The following is a 22,790-nucleotide window of genomic DNA, read 5'->3' on the forward strand; positions in this document are numbered from 1 at the left end:
ACGCTAATTTTACTGGGAGAGAACTGGGTTCATTTGGACTCTTTTAACTCTAAGCTGCAGTTGTGTTGATGCCTGAAGTACCAAAATTGAGTTGCACACACCCTAATTTGCACACCTGGTGTTAGATTAGAGAAGTAGACTGTTGTTCATTTCCCATTTCGCATAATGTGCTTTACCTACATTGTTAAAATTTGCTTCATGACTGAAAAGTTAATTGAATAGTGTACCTTGACATGAATATTAATATGAATATTAAGTGATCACTAGTTTAGAGTAAAAACTACCAGTGACTTTACTCAATTGCAATCTATGACTAATATTCACATTGTGCTGTGGGAGGAAAAATGTACAAATATGTACTTCCCACTTGTCCTAGAAATCACCCATTGGTTTCAGTAGGTGTGGTTTTTCCAACGTTATATGTCAGTAAGTAAGTAAGTTCTTATCCATTTACAAAATCTGCTCTAGGCAGGACTGCCATTTAGCTCTGGAAAATTATTAACTCATCAAAGGCTATTTAGCCACAGTAGTTTTGCTGTGATCTCACAGCACAAGAAGATTCAAATTGGCTGTCCGCTGGATTTTTAAAATGCAGGCTGTAGGTTATGGCTGCTTTCTTATATTATGGATCTGCTTTTCTGCAGTGGCCAAGGCACAGAATGGTGAGTATTCCTAACATAATATACAAATTTACACATAAAAATGTAACACTGTTCAGTAATTATTTTCTAATGGGAATGCTAAAATATCTTTTTGACTTGTGTTGAATAGGTTGTCCTGGCAGTTCAATACCCAAAAATCTAAATAATGAACAACCCTCCGACATAAAAGATATCTATGCAAGTGGAGACGCATTGAGGTTGTCTTGCCAAGCTGGCTATGCTGGATTCCTGAGAATAATTTGCACCAATGGTGATTGGGAAATAAGTGGAAGACGCAGATGTGACCGTAAGAAATACATTTTGTGGTTGCAATTCAAATTTCCCTTGGGAAAAAGCAGTTTATGAGAATTATGCAAAACTACTTCTTTTTTTTAGCAAAGCAGTGTGGTCACCCAGGTGATACACCACATGGCAACTTCATGCTTACAAGGGGAGAAGATTTTGTATTTGGATCTCAAGTTGAATATACCTGCAAAAAAGGGTACGTGTACTTCCATCTTCTACCTGTTTTGGTTTTTAGATATACTTATTTTTGTAACTATTACTTTTATAACGTCAGCTACAGCAACAAAGTGAACTCCAGTGTTACATTTTGCTTAGAAGTAAAAAAAAAATGCTTTACTTTTTTTTGTTCTTTTCCTTTGTATGAAACAATTTAAACCATAACTTTGTTTAGACAATTTTTAGCCATGTGACAAAAAAAAAAATTAGTGATGTGTCAGTGTCAGTAAAGAACACAGGGTTGTATACTCAAAATTCCATTTCACAGAAGCTAAAACATGATTTCATTCATTTTAGATACATATTGGCTGGAAAGGTAAATCACCGTAGTTGCATGGATCAAGGATGGGATAATGCCATTCCCATTTGTGAAGGTACAGAAAAATGTCTAATTCTTACTTTTCAATAAATTTTCAACAGCATTACACAGGCATTTTAACAAATGGCAACTTTAGGCCTGGTTTGAGTCAACATTTGGCTGAAATTCTAAATCATAAGTAAATGCTACTTATGCATTCTTGCATTCAACATAGTTTGGTGAATTCAGAAAATTCAGCATTTCACATTGTGGCCATTTTGCAGACAAGCTTATCCAGAGCAGGTTACACTCTTTTTACATTCCTTTTTATACATATAGATGAGTAACTTTCTTAATGGTACAAGAACAGAACCCTCACTAGGGGGTCAAACATACAATGGTGGAGTTGCAAGTCCTATGATGCCAAAAATGGAAATCTATTCATTGACAAATTAATGGAACAAGGCTCTTGAGTCTTGTGGCTATTGGGTGCTGCATGGTCAGATTGTGAAGGATTAAAGAGTTTAATGAAGAAGGCTCTGGCCAGCAGAACCATCAATCATCAAGGACTATTGGGTAACTGTTGCTTCCTGGTTTCATTAGATAGTAGTAGTGAAATAAGAGGTTTGTGGCTGACATCAGCAAGTTTGTTTGTCTAGGAGCCTACAGTCTTACTAGACATCAGTCTCTGAAAATATTTTGTCAATTTTACTAGCATAAACTTTCTCTAAACCGAATGGTGGTTCCAGGTGGTTGCTGCTAGATTTGGTTGGCCCAGGTGCTTTATTATTTCACACACACCCCTATTTAGTGCCCACCTCCCCCCTTTACCTTTTCTTGTCAATATTGATCTTCTCACTTTGTACGACTACCATTGGTGGATTTATAATGTTCAGCTTGCATTTAGGAATTCCATATTATGAAGGGGCATATCTACTTTTGGTCAGTTGGCTACTTCACAGTAGCATCTGGTAATTTGGACATAAGGGCCTAAAAATGAACATGAATTATGTTCACTGTGTTACAAAAGCAACTTGGAATGGTTGTTTGGCTATAATGTGATATGTGTCATTTTGCAAATTATATGATTTTGAGGGTGATCTGCAAATGTATGACTGTGAGCCAGCAGTGCTTGACAGTCTTACAAGCAAGCTTATGATGCAAGATGGCCGCATAGCCAGATAGGCAAGCTAGCCAATGTTACAGTATGTCTGCTAGTTAGCTAGTAGTTTAGCTAAAATACAAGTTAGCTAGTGTAATGGCATATGTATTGTTCCTGATTGCTACTGTAGCTGGTTGTGGTGCTCTTTCTGCCCATAGCCTATCCCAGTGCACACTTCCTCTTATGTACAGATCAAAGCAAAACACCAAGTAATCAAGTGAAGACACAATCTTGACAAAACAGTATAGATCAATGATCCTGCTCGCACTCTGTAAGCATATCACACCAGGTTAATCTTCGTAGCTGAGACACCAACTTGTTGCCCATGACGTCAGCTTTCCAACAATACAAAACATGATTACACTGTATTAAGGCGAACCTAAGTTTTACACAATGCTGATCCAATCGAATATTTTGCAACTGAGCACTGTCTCTCTATCACACTTGCTGACTCCGTCAGCACAATAAATGGTATGTTTTCTTTTGGAGGTCTGATAAGGAGCACCCTTCAGTCAACCACAGTACAATAGCATAGAACCACAAACACTTTTTAAAATCAATATTAAAGACAATATGATTGAATCCAGGCCTTTAGTCCATACTAGTTTCATGCTAATTCAAATGCTATTTTTGAATGTCAATATTGTACTTTTATTTTAAATCTGACCCGTTGTGATTTCACTAACCATTTTATGTGTGTTTTAGTGGTGAAATGTAAACCAGTACAAGCAACTGGAGACTTGATTGCCTCTGGAAATACTGAGAGCCCTCAATATGGCGATATAATACAATTTGAATGCCGAACAGATGAAAAAAAAATTGATGGGGAGAAACAAATTCACTGTACTGATACCGGTGAATGGAGTGCAAGTATTCCACAATGTGAAGGTGCGCAATTCTTTGCCAAATGAATCAATGCTTACCTTTCTCAGATATAATCCTGCCAACAGGAACTCTTTGTATTCTACCTTGAAGCCAATTTGAACTCACTCTGAAATAACTTACGTTATATCCACTGACTTGGATGAACAGTATGAACATTGTGATGAACAATAACTTGTGGAATTTTATCAAATATGCAATATCATTAGCCCGGTTCAAATCAAAATGCAACATGGCTTCCTGAAAGACGTATATATGAGGGTTGTTAGGCTTCACAAATTTCCTTATAAAGCAAGACTTCTTCACCATGTGAAAAAATAATATAATTTTTCAGCTCACTTTAAAGTAAATTTAATTTACTTTTTGCATCTTTGGTGGTTTGCATTTAAAATCCATTTGAGCTACCCTTATTTCTTTAAACTTAGCATGCAACTTCTAGTAAAATCTCTTCTGGCTGAAACTCTCCCATAAATATATATATATATTTTTCACTGAATGTGGAAAGTACTTTTTCAGAATTTTTAATTTAAGTTTTTTTTCTGTCTTTTCTCCCAATGTGGAATGCCCAATTATATTCATCATCATATTGTTGAAAACTGCTATCAAGTATGCACTTCCCTCCAAAGCATATGATGTCAGCCAATTCTTCTTATCACATGGCAGCCTATAAGTCGAGCCCTGACAGATATTAACTGAAGGAAGACACTTAATTTGGAGCTCAACAGGCAGATTTCGGATGCCCTATCATCCAGGGGGTTGATAGGGCACCCCGCCCCAGTTAGTATGCTGTCATTCCTGCTAACTGAGAACCTTGTTTCCCTTGGTGTCACACCAATTGCGCATCACCTTGCGGGGCTGCCAGTCGCAGTTGGCATTGGCATGGGCCTATTTTAAAACCATACCACAGGGTCCCATTCATGTGCAGGATGAGCCACCCTGCAACCCTACTTTTTTCTCAATTTTGGAATTAACGTATAATACACTTTTTGAAGTTGCTCTACATATTCAACAAGACGAATGCTTGAACTTATCAGCACTGGAGGGCATTTTGTTTCGATTATATTTCAACTTTAATATCCACTATGTAAATTTGTCTTTGGCCTCACCAGGAGGACATGCAATTTTTTAATGTGTGCATTTACTGTTCCTGAGCACTCTATAATGGCAGTCTTTAGATGTATTGGTTAATAAAGTGAAATGTGCCGGACTGTACAAACTGAGTGGCCACATGCCCCAGTGCCCGTGAACAGGAAACCCACTTCAAAAGACCATGACTATAGAATGGCCTGAAAGTGGTGAACACACATTAGTTACTCCTCCCATACTTTAATATGTCATGGGTACAAATAAAAATTTATTCAAACGATTGTTTTTTTTATTTTTTGCTTAAATAAAGTAGTTCTAACTGGAAGTGTTATAGATTTAAATACTGGTGAGCCAAGCTGATGAATGACAGCATGATACACTGTCGATATATCCCCATTGATATCCACCAATGCCCATTTTGATTTTATTTTTTTAAAATGGGAATTTGGGAAACTTTTTGGGGTTCATTATGGACCAAGTTATCATAAGAAGATTGGGTTACTGAGCAAGTTAATATCAACTACCCTCATGTGTACTTAGATATAAATAGTAAAATAGAATGTCAGCAATATTTCAGAAATCCTAACAAATCTTATGTCTTAAGCATTGATTCCCTTTGGGGTACATTAGTGCAAGACACCACAGAGCTATGACATGATGTTTTGATGCATTAATACCTTTTCCCCCTTTCCTTTAGAGATAACATGTAAAGTACCAGTGATACAAAATGGTTGGGTCACAAACCAAAAGGCAATTTATAAGAAAGATGATGTCTTATCATTTGCTTGTGCTGAACGCTATACACCTGTGGGAAGACCTTCCACATGCACTTACCATGACTGGAGGCCAAAACCACAATGTGAAGGTACTGTATATGTTGAACTGCCCAATGTCAATTTACGCACACACACATATACACACATATAGGGCAATGTTCCACAGAACATCCATGGAACATAGAATGTCCCAACTGTACTGTGCAGGCACCAAAATTGATAAAAGTCTCAATTTTCTTTTACACACAGAAATAACACAATAAAAATAAAATCTAGATCTTCCCTGAGCCATTTACCCTCTACCCTATGCTCTCTTGGGTCTTGAGTAAAAATATAATTCTCTAAATCATAGATTAAAGATTCTCAAAAGCTTTAAAACCCCAGATACCTTGCCAGTGGTACTCAGCTTTAAATGGAGGCCTTTTGTATTGGATGGTGATATGAGTAATTGCATCTTTGGATTTAGTAGTTGCTTTATAACTATGCTCTAGAAGGTTATTAAACACACACACACACACACACACACACACACACACTTTGCCAGCACATGAAGTGCCAAGTCAGCCACTCCCAGTAGTTTATCCCTCATCACCATATATTGATACACACACATCACTTTGTCTTCCCTTGATATTTATTCTGTTGTTTATCTGTTTTCCCATACAGAAAACGTTTGTAGAGTGGATCCATTATCAGATATTCAGCCCAAAACCAGAGCAGTATTTTATCCTAAAGAAAGTGCTACAATAGTTTGTAAGGAATCTTATAGAACACAGACAAAGAAGCAACGGGATACAGTGACCTGCGGAGATAATGGATGGTCTTTCAGCACATTCTGTGAAGGTATGTCTAAGTAATGCTAAAAATACTGATGATGGCACCTTTACTCTGGTTGCTGTGTTAGTAGAAGAGGACCTTCGTACAACAAGGACCACATTTTTATTGACTTTTTTTGTTTGACTAGTCAAAATGAAAATTTAAGATATCTATAAATGTATTCCGACTAGTCAGAATGATTGAAGGTATCTACAAAATAAGATCGGTCTCCTTTCAAAATATCCAGTAACTCCAGTTCAAGATATTAATTGTAGTTTGACTAGTAATATCTTAGTTTCAGATATAAAAAAGATAATTTAGATATTTTATATCACAAGGAACTAAATACATCTTTAATAGAAATTATGACTAGTCAGAACTAATGTGGAGATATCTCAAATTTGAGTTATGTCATAATTTAAATGCTTAAATATAATTTAGCCTATAACAGCCGAAAATTAACATTTTTGACATAAACATTGATTTATGTGAAATTGGCCGTAGCAACTTCATTATGATAGAAAGGGTCGAAGTGTTTAAGTTAGTAAACAAAACATTTCAGATTGAGAAATTCTGTTAGTGCATCCAGTATCTCAACAACCACCTAATATTTTGTGTTGTCATTAGCCAGCAATAGTAGTAAGCTTTGTTTTGCCCACCAGTTGGGCATGCCCATTGCTCAGTGACAACACATGAAAACTATGAATACATGCTGTATGGATCAATCTGTGCATGAGCCTGATATTTATAAACTGAGTATAACAGAATGCAATGCTGCCGGGGGATGCAGATATATGTTTGTATTTGTAGACTTGTATTTGTAGATTGTAGACACTATTTTTCATTTCGCCTTTTCAGAAATTTCCTGTAGTTTTACACCAGAAGATAATGTGGCGTGGCTTGGTTATGGTCATTCTGTTCGTCACAAATCAACGGCACAATATTACACCTGCAAAAATGGATTCAGAAAATCGAGTCGCTCTACTTGTGAAATTACGGGCTGGGAGCCCCCAGTGTGTCAAGGTAACTTTTCTTTCAGTCTCAATTTGTTTGGATTGTACTTTAAGGAAAAAAGGTATTTCAGATCACCGTATTAATCACAAACCATTTATATATTTTCAGCAATAACATGTGATCCAAAGATCCCTAATGCTATCATTCTGAGTGGAATTAAAAAATACACATTGGGTGAGCGTCTGGATTATGAATGTGAACTATTTCACGAACCAAAAGGAAAGCAAGAAACGTTCTGTAGGGAGAGTGGCTGGGAAAAAAAGCCCGACTGTAAAGGTAAGTTTTTCATATAGGACATGTTATCGTGTGTTATCATGATGTTATTAAGCTATGCTCTTTTATGATTACTGCACAGTATATGTATAAGGTCTGTTGATTTAGAAAGGATTTCACCTATGAAACCCAGACTGCAAGTTTTTGTTGGTGGTATTTTGTTGTTAAGCTCACCAGTGGCTTCTTGGTACAATTTAACTAAGAATTCAGGTGCTGGTTTGCTTGGTGTAGTTCCCTTAAAATTTACTTCTTTACTGCCTTACACAAGTAATGTCATTCTTTTTCTTTGTTTTTAGCAATAAAAGGTTTTTGCCAAAGACCTGTTCTTGAGAATGGATATCTCATCCCAGACAAAAGCAGTTCTTCTGTCATTCATTACGGTTGCATTCCTGGTTATAAACCCTCAGTGGATGGTTGGTGGGGGGAATTGACCTGCACGAATAGTGTATGGTCTGACAATCCAAAGTGCATTGGTAAGGAAACACTTTTTCCTTTGTAATTTCAGCCTCATTTGTCATGTTTTTTATAATGCAAGTTTTTTTTATGTCAGCAGTTCATATCAGTGTAGCAGTATATCAGCTGCATACCGGTTATTATTAAGCTGTGCATGTTATAATAGGATTTACTTGTGGCTTGATTGATTATTGGTTAATTTAGAAAATGGCGTATAGCTACAAAATCAGACCCTGTCAAAAGGATAATCCAGATAGCCATTTGGGAGATATCAAGGCCCTGTGTAACAGGCATACATGCCTTTTTTCAGGTGTGATGCACTGTAGCAAATGTCCTCATCATGCATTCTTCACTGTTATTGAGATGTAGCCTACCCTTAGCTGCGCTGCTGATAGATAATAGACAATAATAGAATACTATAGTAACTAGCATATAGACTAGCTTACAACCATGTTTAATAGGAATTAATTAAAGCAGATATACCTCACACTGAATAAGCACATTTTAGGCATCTAGGTTATTTTACATCTGCTTCTTTTTAAGCCCCAGCCACAAGCCACACACACGCAGAGCGGTGGCGGTGGTGTTTGAAACATTTGGTGATTACTGATTTGTGGGGTACAAAGTATTATCACATCAGATTATGGTCATTTAAGTTTTGCTTAATTTTCCCAGTTTCTGTCTGCTCTGTCAATGTATTTCATGTTGGAAGAAATTTAATTTCAAAACACAGGACTTTCATTGTAGCTAGAAAGGTTGGGTCATGCCACTTAACTCCTCTTTCTGAACTCGTATGCAGATTGTTGTGCTTCACTAGTTAAAGAACCTGATAAAACATTGTTGGGGAACATTCAAATGTCCACTTAAAATATGGGGTCAACTTTTGGAGGTTTGTAATATTTTCTTACTGACTTGAGAATCCCCCATGGCAGATACACACTTGTGAAAATCTGACAACTTTCCTGCTGAAGGTGTTATATATCATAGCTTTACTATTCACTTATTCCTAATAACAGTGGCAGAAATATAGCATTTTTTGTATTATCCTTTTGTATTATCTTTATATATTATTCTGGTGGATTACAGAAAATAGGCCTCTTGATACCCTCAAAGGTTATTCTTTTTAACAGCCATTTCATTTTTCCATTCGGGCATGAAGTTATTTTATTGTCTTTTCAATGTTTGGATTCATTAAAGGTTATGTTACTTTTTTACAGGTGAAAATGAATGTGTTCCTCCAACAACTCCAAAAAATGCAATACTGAAAGAAAGAAAAGATGTGTATTCAAATGGTGAATTTTTGACATATGAATGTGATGATGGATACAAAATGGAAAGCAATGATCGGATAAAATGTGTGAATGGGAGTTGGGAGTCGGCACTGCCAATATGCAAACGTGAGTAATCCTTTGGTGAAATGGTTTTTCAGGTGTCTTACTTATTTACCAAAAAGTGCCAAAATACGATACATAGACACTGCAAATATTGTATTTTCATCTAAAGCTAAATGGTAAGTTGTGACTGTGATCTTATGCATTGGGAGCCTGCCTGGGTTAATGGTAATGGTTAATGAATACCATTGTTGTTACTCTATGGTTGTGCCTAAAAAGGTTTTAAAGTATGCAGTACGAGAGCTAGTTGAAATATACAGGGCTTTATATTGTACCTTGTATTTATATACTCAGTGGCCAATAATAGAGGATTGTAGTTGTACTGGGCAGCTTCCCAGGTGTGAATGTGTATGAGTGTGAAGCAGGGTGTTCCTGCAAATGAGCATCTGTGCTCAGTGAACCTACCCTGGGTAAATAAAGGTTAAATAAAATTTAAAAAATAAAATGTCATTTTATGCTGTGCAGTTAATTTGCTGTGATTTCGTCTACGTCAGTTGAGGTGGTGCATTGGGCCTGCAATGCGCGTGAAATGTGCCTTTATTTTTACTTTATGGCTCATTGTCTTTTGCAAACAAAAATGAAGAATCAATTTTGTCCAATGTTTTCACATTATTTAAAGAACAATTTAGTGTACAAAATAACATAAGTGCAATCACATATATGCAAGATTTACGTCCTGTAAATCTAATGATTTTGGTCCTAAAATACGTATAATTAGCGTTCTGAAGGAATTGTTTTTTTTGTAATATGCCATTATGTCATCACGTTGTGATAGTGGATGCACACGCATCTGACAATTTCAAAAAAATTCAAGCACAACCCACTTTATCCTTGTGTTATAGTGGGTTGTGTGTGTGGGTGGGACAATAATAGTGACTCCAATAGCCTAAATGCAACAAGATGGTAGAGGTTTATCTTGTATTAATCTAACAGTGTTAAGAAGAAAATGAAATTGATTAACCATGCCAATTTAATATCCTCAACAGCATCTGATACAATGTGTGATCCTCCCCCACGTGTTGAATATGCGACAATTACAACGAAATATAAGACGAAATATGCTCATCCAACCAAAATGGAATTTCAGTGTACAGAATTGTATGAAATTGAGGGGAACAGAGAAGTCACCTGCAGACATGGAACATGGAGTGCTGTCCCAAAATGCATTCGTAAGTACTAAAACATGGTACATGTTCATTAAAAATAGAATAAAAATCAGATCATTACTGTATGGCTAAACTGCCTGATAAGTCAATATTTTGTGGTTACTTTGTTAATATTCAGAAGAAATAACATTGTAAAGAGATCTTCTATGCAGAACAGAGGCTAACTTTATCTCAGTCACAAACCAGTTTTGAGGTCCAGGATTTTCACCCAGGCTAACCTGAATTAATATTCCTATTACACAATACAATATAATTATCAAGATCAATATCAAGTTGTGTTGACTGTTTTGAATAGTTATCGACATAAGACAAAAAAAATAACAATAAAAATATAGCCGCAAGTGGTGATTCCGGGGGTTCAAGCCAGCATGGACCATTAGAAGATGAAAGCTGTGAAGTGCAATAAGAACTAGTCAGAATCAGAGTAATTGTAATAGTCAAGTCCATTTATACATACAAGGAATTTGACTTTACACAATATGTTCATTCTCAATGAATGAATGAAAAGTTTAATTGCACAACAAACTAACAGTAGCATAGGACGATCATCATCATGTCATACAAGAACTATAAGAAAAAATTATCATATCATACAAAAACTAAACAAAAAATAAATGATGGTTTGATTGTGTCTGCATGAAAACTATTTAATGATAGGTATTTGGTTTGGGAAAAGGGGGCCTTTAACACATTTATAATTAATGGCTATACTTCTGTTTGGAATTGTTATTTATTTCACTGGTACACTGGAGGTGCCACATAATACCAGGATATACTCATTTGAGCTAAATCCAGTTCCAATTTACATTCTTGAATGGTCATTTTTAGATGTGAAGCACCTTTATGACCGGCAGTGTCACTAACTCACTCAGTCAGTAACTTAGTCAGTAATCCAGTCCGCTAATTAATGGCTCTTGAGGCAAATTTGTAGAGTGAGGATAGATGGATGTCTGTAGCAAGTTTTGTGTAAATTGGACTCACAGCTTTAGAGTTATGACCTTCAATCTTTGCCCGTAGACTGGTGGCGCCCCCTATTGGGTGATTTCAAAATAGTTGTACACATGTGGTTCAACAGTGTTATGAAACATATCCTGCGAGTTTTGTAATGATTGGACAAACAATTTTTGATTTATAGTCTAATTTGTGTTATGCCACGCACATTTGTAGCGCCCCCTAGTGGTCGGTTTGAATGAAACTTTCAGGGTATGTTTCAGGTACTTATGTGGACATATCCTGCAAGTTTTGTGATGATTGGCCCAACGATTGTTGGTCTATTTATGTGCTGAGCCACGCCCTTTTGAACTTCATTGGTCAATATCTTCAAAACGCAATGAGATATCAACAAGCTTTGAATAACTTTTGATAAGCTTGGTCCAGTAATGAGCCACAGAAAATTTGGTGGTAATCGGACCTACGGTTTTGGACGAGATATCAAAAATGTGTTTTTCAAAAAATTCAAAATGGCGGAAAATCTAGTCACACGGACTTTAGTGTTCTTGATGCAAATTTGTAGAGTGAGGATAGATGGATGTCTGTAGCAAGTTTCATGTAAATTGGACTCACGGCGTAGAAGTTATGACTTTTCAATTTTGACCTTTAATTATAGCGCCCCCATCATTCCGATTGAGCTCATATTTGTTGGGCAGCACTTGCACACAACTTCCAATCAATTAGCAGAATTTCATGTCTCTACCATTTACCATCTCACAGGAATTTGTGCAAACATTTCTGAAGAAGATAAATAATAAACCAGCACAAAAACAATAGGGTTTCAGCCCCTTCGGGACTTGAACCCCTAAAAATGTATGAAATATTTGGTAGCACCTCTCATTAGTGACATGTAAAGAGTTGGGCTTTTACAACATTATACTGAACAAATAACAATAACCGTCCAAACCCATCCAAGCAAGTCTTGGTGCAATATTTAGCTGAAACGATCTATTTAGTAAAGCAAGAAAGAAATCAATAGTCACGAAAGGCATAATGTATAATAATGCATATCCTTTTAGGGTCAAAATGCTCAAGCCCAGAGGACAAGGTCAACAATGCAGTGCTTGTACATAAGAAAGAAGGACCATATGAAAATGGAGCAAAAGTGGACTATGAATGTGAAGACACGTTTATCCCTGGAGATGAAACTAAAGCAATATGTATAAATGGACAATGGAAGTATCCACATTGCACAAGTAAGTGTATATCCTCCAATCGATGTGTACAGTAATAAAATAAATACTAGAATGCTATTAATGATGCTAAAAAAAAATAGGCAGACATGTTAAACCAACCGTGTAGACTACATTACTAAATGAAGCATCATGCTGACCACATATCCAACTAAAGAAAATGACATGGTAGTGGTACGGACATACATTTCCCAGGCAACAAGAACTTAAAAAATAAAAAATAAAATCATGTGTTTCATTTAGAAAAAGATTACTGTGAAAAACCTGACCTGCCACATGGATATGTGGAGTCCCCCAAAAAAACATACATGGAAGGCGAAATGCTGGAATATAGATGCTACAGTCCATGTGAACCCAAAACTAACAACAGTATCACTTGTAAAAATGGACAATGGGATGGCCAGGTGGAGTGTATATGTAAGTTTTCTTTTTTCAATTATTTTCTTGTCAAAGGATTCTATTAACAGTATGAAGGCAACACATTCACAGATTTGCAATCATATTTAGAGTACAATGTTGGAAATAATAATGGAAATAATCATTTCCAAAAGGTTTGTTAAGCCTCCTCTCAAATCAATGGTGTCTACTTTCTACTACCAAGGAAATATGGATGTGTGTATTTTGAAAGATATTTAGAAAGTCTCAAAATAATTTATCTTCACAAATCTTTCCAGTAGGCCATTTTGTCCATCGGAAGTTGAGCAATACAGAACAATCCTTGACATCTCATTTCATCCTTCAAACTGTCTTTGGAGTGTGATAAAAATATATTTGACCACAAACCCTTCTCGTCATTGATGACATGACATATTAATAGCTGACTCTTGACTAGACCCAATACAATTTCATCATTTCAGGTCCACAGAAAACGTGTCAGAAGCCACCAGTCCCGGAAAATGGAGATATTGTATCAACAGAGGTGGAAAACGGAGAGACTGTAGTTACGTATCAATGTAAACTCCAGTATAAACTTAAAGATGAGAGAAAAGTAAGATGCCACGAGGGGGAATGGAAACCATTTCCAGTTTGTATAGGTGAGTATATCACAAAATGTATTTTATGCATGTAATCAAGAGCAGTTTATTCTTTTTTTAGCAGGAGCTGGACAGAAAAGCTTTCCAGAAATGAACGAATATCATGTTTATAGTTTTGCTAGCATTAGCTACACAGCATATGCTTGTAGTACAACCTTTTCTGCCACTAGTATATGACCTGGCCAGCTGTATTGTGTCGATAGTTCTCTCTGTAATCAATGTGAAATTTACCTTAATTTACCTTTTTTCTAATGATATCCTTTTTCTTCAACCAATAGAATTTAATCTAAATTGTTTTTTAACTCATTTATTTTTAATGTTTATTTCCTATGCACAAAGCTTTACAATTAACTATTGTATATATATATATATAACTTGGATTCGATTTAAATCTTCTCAGATTAGTGATGTAGATTTGCTTTATTTGCTAAACCCTTAAGTATTGTCATCTGCAAATCTAACAATTTTGCTACTAATGCTCCAATTAGTAATTAGAATAAATTCATTTGCGTAAATGCAGAAAAACACTGCATTGTGGGACTGCCGACGGTTCTTTTGGCACATATTATCCCTCCTACTGTTACTCTCTTGTTCTATCTTGCAGTCCATTTCAAATCATGAAATATCTCATGTACAGTGCACTGTGTCAAATATGCATCATGCATCCACTATTTCAGAAAGCAAAGTAACATTGCATATTATGTCATTGTAAACTACAGTATGATGATTGCAAACTGGCATTCCCACAAAAAGTAGTTTTTCTAGAGCTAGAAGTATGCAACTGTCACATACCAGGAGACACCCTTGGGAGGGACAAGATAGAAAGACATGGGGAGATGCGGTAATTCTGGGTTTTCCCAAGATTTATTTTTTGAGAGCGAGCTTTTAAACAAATGCAAAGCCCTCGTGGGTACCAGGTAAAAATAAATAACTAAAATGAAAAAGACAAAATAAACAAAAGCACCATGAAAACGTTTCAGCCATGTTGGTTTTGGTTTGCACTGATCTCGCTCTTGATCTGTACTTTTTTGTTAGTACAGAAAAGAAGAAACAAACAAAACCAACATGATAAATAAAAAGAAAAGAAAGAAGAAAAATGAAAGGAAAAAGTGGAAAAGGAAGAAAAACAGGAACTAGACAAAGTTAAAGAAGATTCTCCTATCTGTCACAATACAGTCAGGTCCATAAATATTTGGACATTGACAAAGTTATCGTTATTTTAGCTGTCTAACACAGCATATTGGAGTTGAAATTAAATAATGAATATGATCTCAAATGCAGACCTTCAGCTTCAACTTTGAACAGTGTAGGAATTACATCACTTTTTATATGTGGTCCCCCCCTTTTTAAGGGACCAAAGGTAATTAGACAATTGGCTGCTCAGCTTTTCCATGGCCAGGTGTGTGTTATTCCCTCATTATTCCATTTACAAGTCAGCAGATAAAAGGTCTAGAATTTATTTCAAGCGTGGCATTTGCATTTGGAATCTGTTGCTGTTAACTCTCAATATGAAGTCCAAAGAGCTGTCACTGTCGGTGAAGCAAGCCATCATTAGGCTAAAAAAAAAACAAAGAACCCATCAGGGATATAGCAAAAACATTAGGTGTGGCCAAATCAACTATTTGGTACATTTTTAAAAAGAAAGAGCGCACTGGTGAGCTCAGGAACACCAAAAGGCCCGGAAGACCACGGAAAACAACTGTGGTGGATGACAGAAAAATACTTTCCCTGGTGAAGAAAAACCCCTTCACAACAGTTGGCCAGATCAAGAACACCCTCCAAGAAGTAGGCGTATCAGTGTCAAAGTCAACAATCAAGAGAAGACTTCACCAGAGTAAATACAGAGGGTTTACCACAAGATGTAAACTATTGGTAAGCCTCAAAAACAGGAAGATTAGAGTTTGCCAAAAAAAAAAAACATCTAGAAAAGTCTGTACAGTTCTGGAACAACATCCTATGGACAGATGAGACAACGGTCAACTTGTACCAGAATGATGGGAAGAGATGAGTATGGAGAAGGGAAGGAACTGCTCATTATCCAAAGCATACCACCTCATCTGTGAAGTATGGTGGAGGTAGTGTTATGGCGTGGGCATGTATGGCTGTCACTGGAACTGGTTCCCAGTGGCGGACTCAGGCTGTTTGAAGGGCTGGGGCGAAAAAATAAAAAGGGCACCTACTGCACAACATGGTGCCCCACCAGCACGCCTAAAGCTATGATGCACCGTGGTTTCTCACTTGGAAGGGCATCTAAGAGGGCACTTCATGAGTTTTTTTCATCAGAAAGGCACCTGTAGGGAACGTCCCTAGAGGGCACATTTTTTTCCCATGCGAAGGGCAGCCAATAGCGCACTTCCTCTCATTTTCGCCACTCTAGAGGGCACTTTAGCGACGCTTTTTCAACCATGGGGGCACCAGGGGGTCTTGTTATCCCCTCCTTTTTTTGTTTTGATTGTTCTTTGAGTTCACCTGTGTCTTGTTACCCCTGTCTATTTAAGTTCTTTGTCCTCTTGACTCGAGTGCTGGTTCTTTGTGTTTGTTTCCTGCTTGTGTTTGTTCTGGCCGTTTGTTCCTGCCCGTGATTTTGGCTTGCTTGTGCATCTGCCATTTGTTTTCTGTTCTTGTGAAGTTCTGTTTTTGTATTCTTTTAGTTTATATGCCCCTTGTGGCTCTTTGTTTGTTCAGTTTTTGTTAGTAAAGTCTTATTTGTATCTACATTTTCGTGTTTGTTCCCACTCCGCGCCTGGGTCCTAGCCCCAGTAACATGACAGTTTCCACAGTTTTTAGGGCTTGGGGTTAAATTGACAGCACCTGGGGTGGCAAATATAACTTTGCACTTGCAGTTACCTAAAAAAGCGATGATGAGACAGATTGTATTTTGTCACCTGTGTATATATACATAAACACACATACACATTCATAGATATACATACACACATGCATACATATGCACATACACATATATACATCATTTTCCTTTTTCTCTTCCCCTCTCCTCCCTTTGCCTACAATTTTTTTTTTTTTTTTCAAAGCAAGCCAATACCAATACTTCCAGCGCACAGTGTATGTGCCAAATGCAAACAAACAGCAGTTTGATTTTCACAGGGCTTCAGACGGCAATGGAAGTATAGCCGAGCTAACACAAACGAATGAATAAAACAAAGAGGAAAAACATAAATAATAAGCAGACCAATCTTTCACAATATGATTACTGTCATTATTCATCAATCTGATCCTCATAAATTTTAGTGCCTATTTTACTAGTTGAAAGTATTAGGCTACCTGGGGTTTTAAAAACTTAAGGTAGGTAAGATTTCAGTCAATTTAATTACCCCTCCACCTCATTCACACCTCTCCAACTCCCACTTTGTAAAATGATTGGAAAGACCAATAATTTGTTTAAATGTAATTAAAGCCAAAGGAGGCCATTTTGAGTAAAGTAGTGTCTAAGATTATTTTTTAAGTAAAAGTCATCTTTTTGTGTTATTGTAGGTAGAAAATGTTTGTAAAAAAACACGTTTGTACTTTGGTTTGTTTTTGCATATTGTATATTAATTGAATTCTTCTTTCCCTGAAGTTTTTTTTTTTTTTGTTTTTTTTTTTTTGTTTTTTTTACTGTAGTTGGTCTAATAATTTTGGTCTGTACTGTACATTCATGCTTGGAGAGGTTGATGCTGCTCAATATATCTACTCTGAATCTAGCATCGCTAAGGGAAGTTTGAGAAACCCTGGAGCAGTAGTCTGCGAGCAAACAATAGTTTTGTAGAAGAACAACAACATATTGTGGCTTTGGCAAACAAAATAAATCTAATGGGTACCTTCTCTTTTCCTTTAGGTCCTTGTGTGATAGAAACAATAAATCCAGAGTATAATCTTAAGGATCTAAAAGAAAGGACATATGTGTTAGAGGGGAAAAAAATCAAAATGAAATGCAAAGATAATTATTATATCAACCGTTGGGTTGATAATTTTGAAGTCAAGTGCGAAGATGGCGAGATTACAGGCTACAGGACATGTAAGTAACATAACCAAGTAACTTTGTGTGTGTGTGTGTGTGTGTGTGTATATATGTATACTGTTGCAATCAAAATTATTCAACCCCTCTAACCCATAAGATGTCTTTGTGATGTGAATAAAATTTCATGACAATGTATCAATTAAGGCTTTTGTAAACAGAAATACATGTTTATTAGAACATGTTCAAGTGATTTTGAAAACATACAGCTGAGTTTACTATTTGTTATAAGGATATAAGGAGAAAAATGAAATTCTCCACAAAAAAATAAATGACCAAATTATTCAACCCCAAAAATCAGTACTTTGTGGAACATCCTTTAGCTTTTATAACTTCCAATAAATTCTTCCTATAAGTGCTTACAAGCCTCTGACACCTCTCTTTTGGAATCTTGGCCCATTCTTTCTGTGCAAATTCTTCAAATTCACCAATATTCTTTGGTTTTCGTGATGCCACTGCTTTCTTCAAATCCCACCAAAGATTTTCAATGGGATTTAAATCTGGGGACTGAGAAGGCCAGTCAAGGACATTCCAAGATCGTTCCCTGAACCAAAGGTTCCCTGTTCCCTGGGCTTAAGTGTGTTTCCACAAAATTTAGTCATTCTACAGACCAGCAAATATTTTTAAAATGGTGATATTGAATGGGGGTTGAATGTTTATGATATGGCCGCAATACAAAATTCACATGCTACTTGGAAATCTTAAAAAATACATTTTTATTTTGAATTTTGACAGAACACACAAGTGAGATACATTTAAAAATATTTAGGAATATATTATTCCACAGGGGTGGAATAATTTTGATTGCAACTATATACCTTAGTGCTAATGACATTCTAGATGATTCTGTGCTTCCAACTTTGTGGCAACAGTTTGGGGAAGGGCTTTTCCTGTTTCTGCAGTGCCCCTGGGCACACAGTGAAATTCATATAGAAATTGTTTTTGATGAGGATGGTGTGGAAGAACTTGACCGGTCTGGACAGAGCCCTGACCTCAACCCCATCCAACACCTTTGGAAAGTCATTGGATTCATTGGAAATCCAACTGCGAGTCAGGTCCAATTAGTGCTCGACCTCACTGATGCTCTTCTGGTTGAATGGAAGCAAATCTCTGTAGCAATGCTTCAACATCTAGTTTTCAGCCTTCCCAGAAGTGTGGACGTTGTTGTAGCCTCAAAGGGTGGATCAACGCCATATTAATGCCCATAATTCTGGATGAGATGCTTGATTTCACGAGTCCACATACTTCTGGCCATGTAGTGAATATATATATATATATATATATATATATATATATATATATATATATATATATATATCTTTAAAGGCTTATCCTGGAAAGGAACATATTCAGCCAAGACTTGTAAGCAATGGCATTGCTATTTCTCTGTGAAATGACCAATATCTTTTCTTTATTGGTTTACAGGCCAGTACTATACCAAATTATATTAAGAATACGTGAGTATGAAGTATAACTTGTTGATAAGCTTATATTTTATTAAAGAGATCCAGTTTACAACATTTAAGGGCATAATGCATATCAATCAAACAGTACTTTTAACAATAAAAATTATTTTTGATTTAAAACGATTTACCACTTTGCTTTCTGTTCATTCCTAGGACTGGGGCGTTATTGTTATCAACTATCAGTTTGATGCTGTCGAAAGATCATCATGGATTTATATTTCTTGACTTGGATTTATATTTCTGGACTTCATTGTTTCTTTTGGTATACCACTTTTAATTTGTCCTCCATTTCTGCAAGGCTAAAAAAAATGATAACCAAGCTCTAGATATCATACTTCACTTAAATTGTCTGCAATTTTACAATACATCATGGAGCTTCATAAATCATCAAATTTGCTGAATCATAATCAACAACTTAGGTTGTATCATGCATTTATGATTAACTGTTTTGTTTTAAATTCATACAATTATGAACCAGTGTCACCACATTTGGTAAACTATCCAGAGTGAGATTTTCAGCATGAGTGCATCTTCCTTGCATGCATGCACATGCACACGGCTTACATTTATTGTGCACATCATTTTTACCTTTAGTTTAAGAACATACAACATTTTTCTAATTTATTAGAAAACATTATGAAAAAACATTTTTTTCATGATGTTTATTTATGTACTCCCAATTTTAGATTTGTAATCAAACAATTCACACGTGGTTAAAGTTAACATTTTTACACATTTCATTCAGTTTCCCCATTACAGCAAATTACAGCAGTTTTTATACATAATCCCCATTTTAGGGAACCATAACGTTGGGGCATAATAATGTTACATAAATGAAAGTAGTCATGTTTATTACTATCATTTGCATGCACTGACTGTTTGAAGTCTGTGACCCATAGACATCACCAGTTGCTGGGTATCTTCTCTGGTGATGCTCTGCCAGGCCTGTACTACAGCTTGTTTTGGCAGCTAGTTTCCAAGTTTTCTCTTCAGCATATGAAAATCATGTTCAATTTTATTCAGATTGGGAGTAAGTTTTTCAGTTTTTGTCTTTGAAAAATAAATTTGTTGCTTTAGCAGTATGTTTGGGATCATTGTCTTTCTGGAGGATAAAGCACCGTCCAATGAGTTTTAAAGCATTTGATTGAACTTAGATAAATGGCTTCTGTACACTTCAGAATTCATTCTGCGGTTGATATCAGCAGTTACATCATCAGTGAATACAAGTGAGCCAGTACCTGTGATAACCATGGTTTGGGAAAATATGTTTCCCAGGTGTGGTGGGGTGAGGGGAGGGGGGTGCTTTGGATCTTGGGAAGTTCCTTTTGGCCTCCACTCTTTGCCATCACACTGATACAAGTCTATTTTGGTCTCATTTGCTCTTCTTAGCAAACTGATACCTGGCCATCCTGTTTTTGTCACTAACAAGTGCTTTGCATATTGCAGTGTAGCTTCTGTAGTTCTGTCTGCAGTGTTACTGACACATCCACACCTGCCTACTGAAGAGTGTTTCTGATCTGTCAGACAGGTGTTTGGGGTTTTTTCTTTATTACAGTTATAATCCTTCGGTCATCAACATTCGAGGTGTTCCTTGGCCTCCCTTTGCGATTACTGAGTTCACCAGTGGTCTCTTTCTTCCTAATGATTTTCCAAACAGTTAATTTTGGTAAGCCTTAGGTTTGGCCTATGCTTTTGACTGTTCTGTCTTATTTTTCAGCCTTATAATGGCTTCTTTAACTTTGTCACTCTAGAAATGTGAAATTGGAAACCCTCTTATGAATAAGCATACCAGGAAAAATACAGAATCATAACCATAATCAGTTAAACAATATTTTCCATCAAATTCTTTCATGAATCATATTATACAAGATCAAAATTAAATGACTACTGAGCTTCTCCTCAGCCTTCTTAACATACATTCATGCATGAAACTAAAAGCGAAATACTAAATAAAAAATGTTCTGGCAAAGGAAATTAAGTCTCTTAACTAGAGAGATTTTAAAAGGAAACTTTTAAAAAAATGCATTGTATATGTAAGGCTCTGAATAAATATTTAACAGAATAAAAACATATGTAATTTATGCCATTATGTCATTAACTTATGTAGTTTATGCCATTATGATGTGCCAATTTTTTCATGTTTTTAGAACAAATAACTAGCATTAAGAAAATAAAAACACTACAGGATATATAGAAATAATTGTGCATTTCCCTCTTAGGACAGGGTACTTAGGACAGGTACAGGCTTTTTCTTTAGTAACCATTTCCTACATTGATAACTAAGTACCACAGAAACTAGCACACAAATCCTTTTGCACCAGGTTCAGGGAAAATGGATTAAATGTTTTGGCTAGCTGTTTACAAAGACAATATAACACTGTTCTACCCACGCTGAAATGTTTGAATTATTGCACTGTATGTTGAGGAAACAATATATTATTCATTGCTAATAAAAATTCTTAAATGTTTATCATGTGTTTATCATATCTTTCTGTCTATATTGCATAACCCAGGTATGTTTTCCATTGGGTCTAGCAGTTTTCAGTAAGAGTAAGTAAGAGTCAAGGCTGAACAATAAGGACTGCTTGACTGCCCAGAGAAAGCAAATTCTGGACAGTCAGGACTTTAGCATTGTTAAGTTGATGTTTCAAGTAGTGATGCTTTATCCAGACAATCCATACAAGGAATAACCTACTTTCACATTCAACTTTACTGAAAAAAATGAAAAAATGAAATATAAATTATTCCCAATTAAATGTACTGCAGTGTACTGCATGATACAATTAATCAATTAACATCCTACCATGCACTGTGGCATGTATAAAAATGCTGCGAAGGCTCAGCTGACCTCAATTTGGGATCAAGATGGCAAGAGGAAAAGATCTAAATGACTTTGAAAGAGGGTTCGTTATAGGGACATGGAAACGTCTGGGAAAAGGGAGTGTTAACTTCTTTCCAGCACATGATCAGTTCGGAAGAGGAGACATCATCACTGTATTGGAGTAGGGAAGGATCACCATAAATTTAGTTTCAATCAGCTTTGACATGTCAGTAGGCATTAGTTGTTCATTCATGACCATAATCGAGTCAGATACAATTAAAACCAAGGTACACACAGTCCAACGTTACATTTATATTGGTTAGTCGGTATGATTGTATCAGAGGTGCGGAACAATTGTAACAATTAATGAAAATGCTCTATAATGTGCGCAAAAGGGTTTTTTCCCTGCACATACTAATTTTAATCAAAGAAACACATTTCCATTGGTAACATGAGACCAGCTCTATCCTCAGATTATGAAGCATGGGGCTTTATTCATGAAAAAAGACTTTGTAACTTACCGTGAACTGAGTTGTGGTAACATCCAAATAGATGAGTAAAGCTGCTTCTGTTTCTTAATCCCCAGGTAAGCTTTTACCGAGCAAATAGCTGACCATACAGTCCTTTCTGGATTGTGCTTATCATAAATGCCTGCGAGCAGGTAGCAGTTTCTTTTCCATCACAGAATCTAGAAGATGAGGATAGCAAGCAAATTTACTGAACACATTTAACACTAAACACTGATTTTAAAAAGTTTTTTTATTTTTTTTTATTTTTTTATTTATTTGGGA

At 36.1% G+C, this 22,790-nt stretch overlaps 1 protein-coding gene across 9 annotated transcripts; it reads left to right on the plus strand.

Annotated features, from left to right (window-relative positions):
- Positions 1 to 425: 425 nt before the first annotated feature.
- Positions 426 to 21,646, plus strand: cfh (complement factor H). Of its 9 annotated transcripts, XM_035413039.1 has the most exons (18): positions 426 to 662; positions 772 to 948; positions 1,038 to 1,143; positions 1,461 to 1,537; positions 3,329 to 3,511; positions 5,289 to 5,456; positions 6,034 to 6,210; positions 7,042 to 7,206; positions 7,306 to 7,473; positions 7,767 to 7,943; positions 9,141 to 9,320; positions 10,301 to 10,483; positions 12,490 to 12,666; positions 12,907 to 13,080; positions 13,521 to 13,697; positions 17,533 to 17,712; positions 19,138 to 19,169; positions 19,332 to 21,642. In XM_035413039.1, the coding sequence occupies exons 1-17, from the start codon at positions 590 to 592 to the stop codon at positions 19,161 to 19,163; spliced, it is 2,568 nt and encodes an 855-aa protein (XP_035268930.1). In that variant the 5' UTR covers positions 426 to 589; the 3' UTR covers positions 19,164 to 19,169; positions 19,332 to 21,642. The 9 variants fall into 9 exon arrangements, 8 of the variants coding, with proteins under 8 accessions (XP_035268930.1, XP_035268931.1, XP_035268933.1 ...); XM_035413040.1 differs by lacking the exon at positions 5,289 to 5,456 and having other exon boundaries at positions 19,332 to 21,646; XR_004764746.1 differs by lacking the exons at positions 19,138 to 19,169; positions 19,332 to 21,642 and having other exon boundaries at positions 12,490 to 12,670; positions 17,533 to 17,617.
- The last annotated feature ends 1,144 nt before the right edge of the window (positions 21,647 to 22,790 follow it).

This window comes from Anguilla anguilla, chromosome 4 (assembly GCF_013347855.1).
Source record: "Anguilla anguilla isolate fAngAng1 chromosome 4, fAngAng1.pri, whole genome shotgun sequence".
Taxonomy (NCBI): domain Eukaryota; kingdom Metazoa; phylum Chordata; class Actinopteri; order Anguilliformes; family Anguillidae; genus Anguilla; species Anguilla anguilla.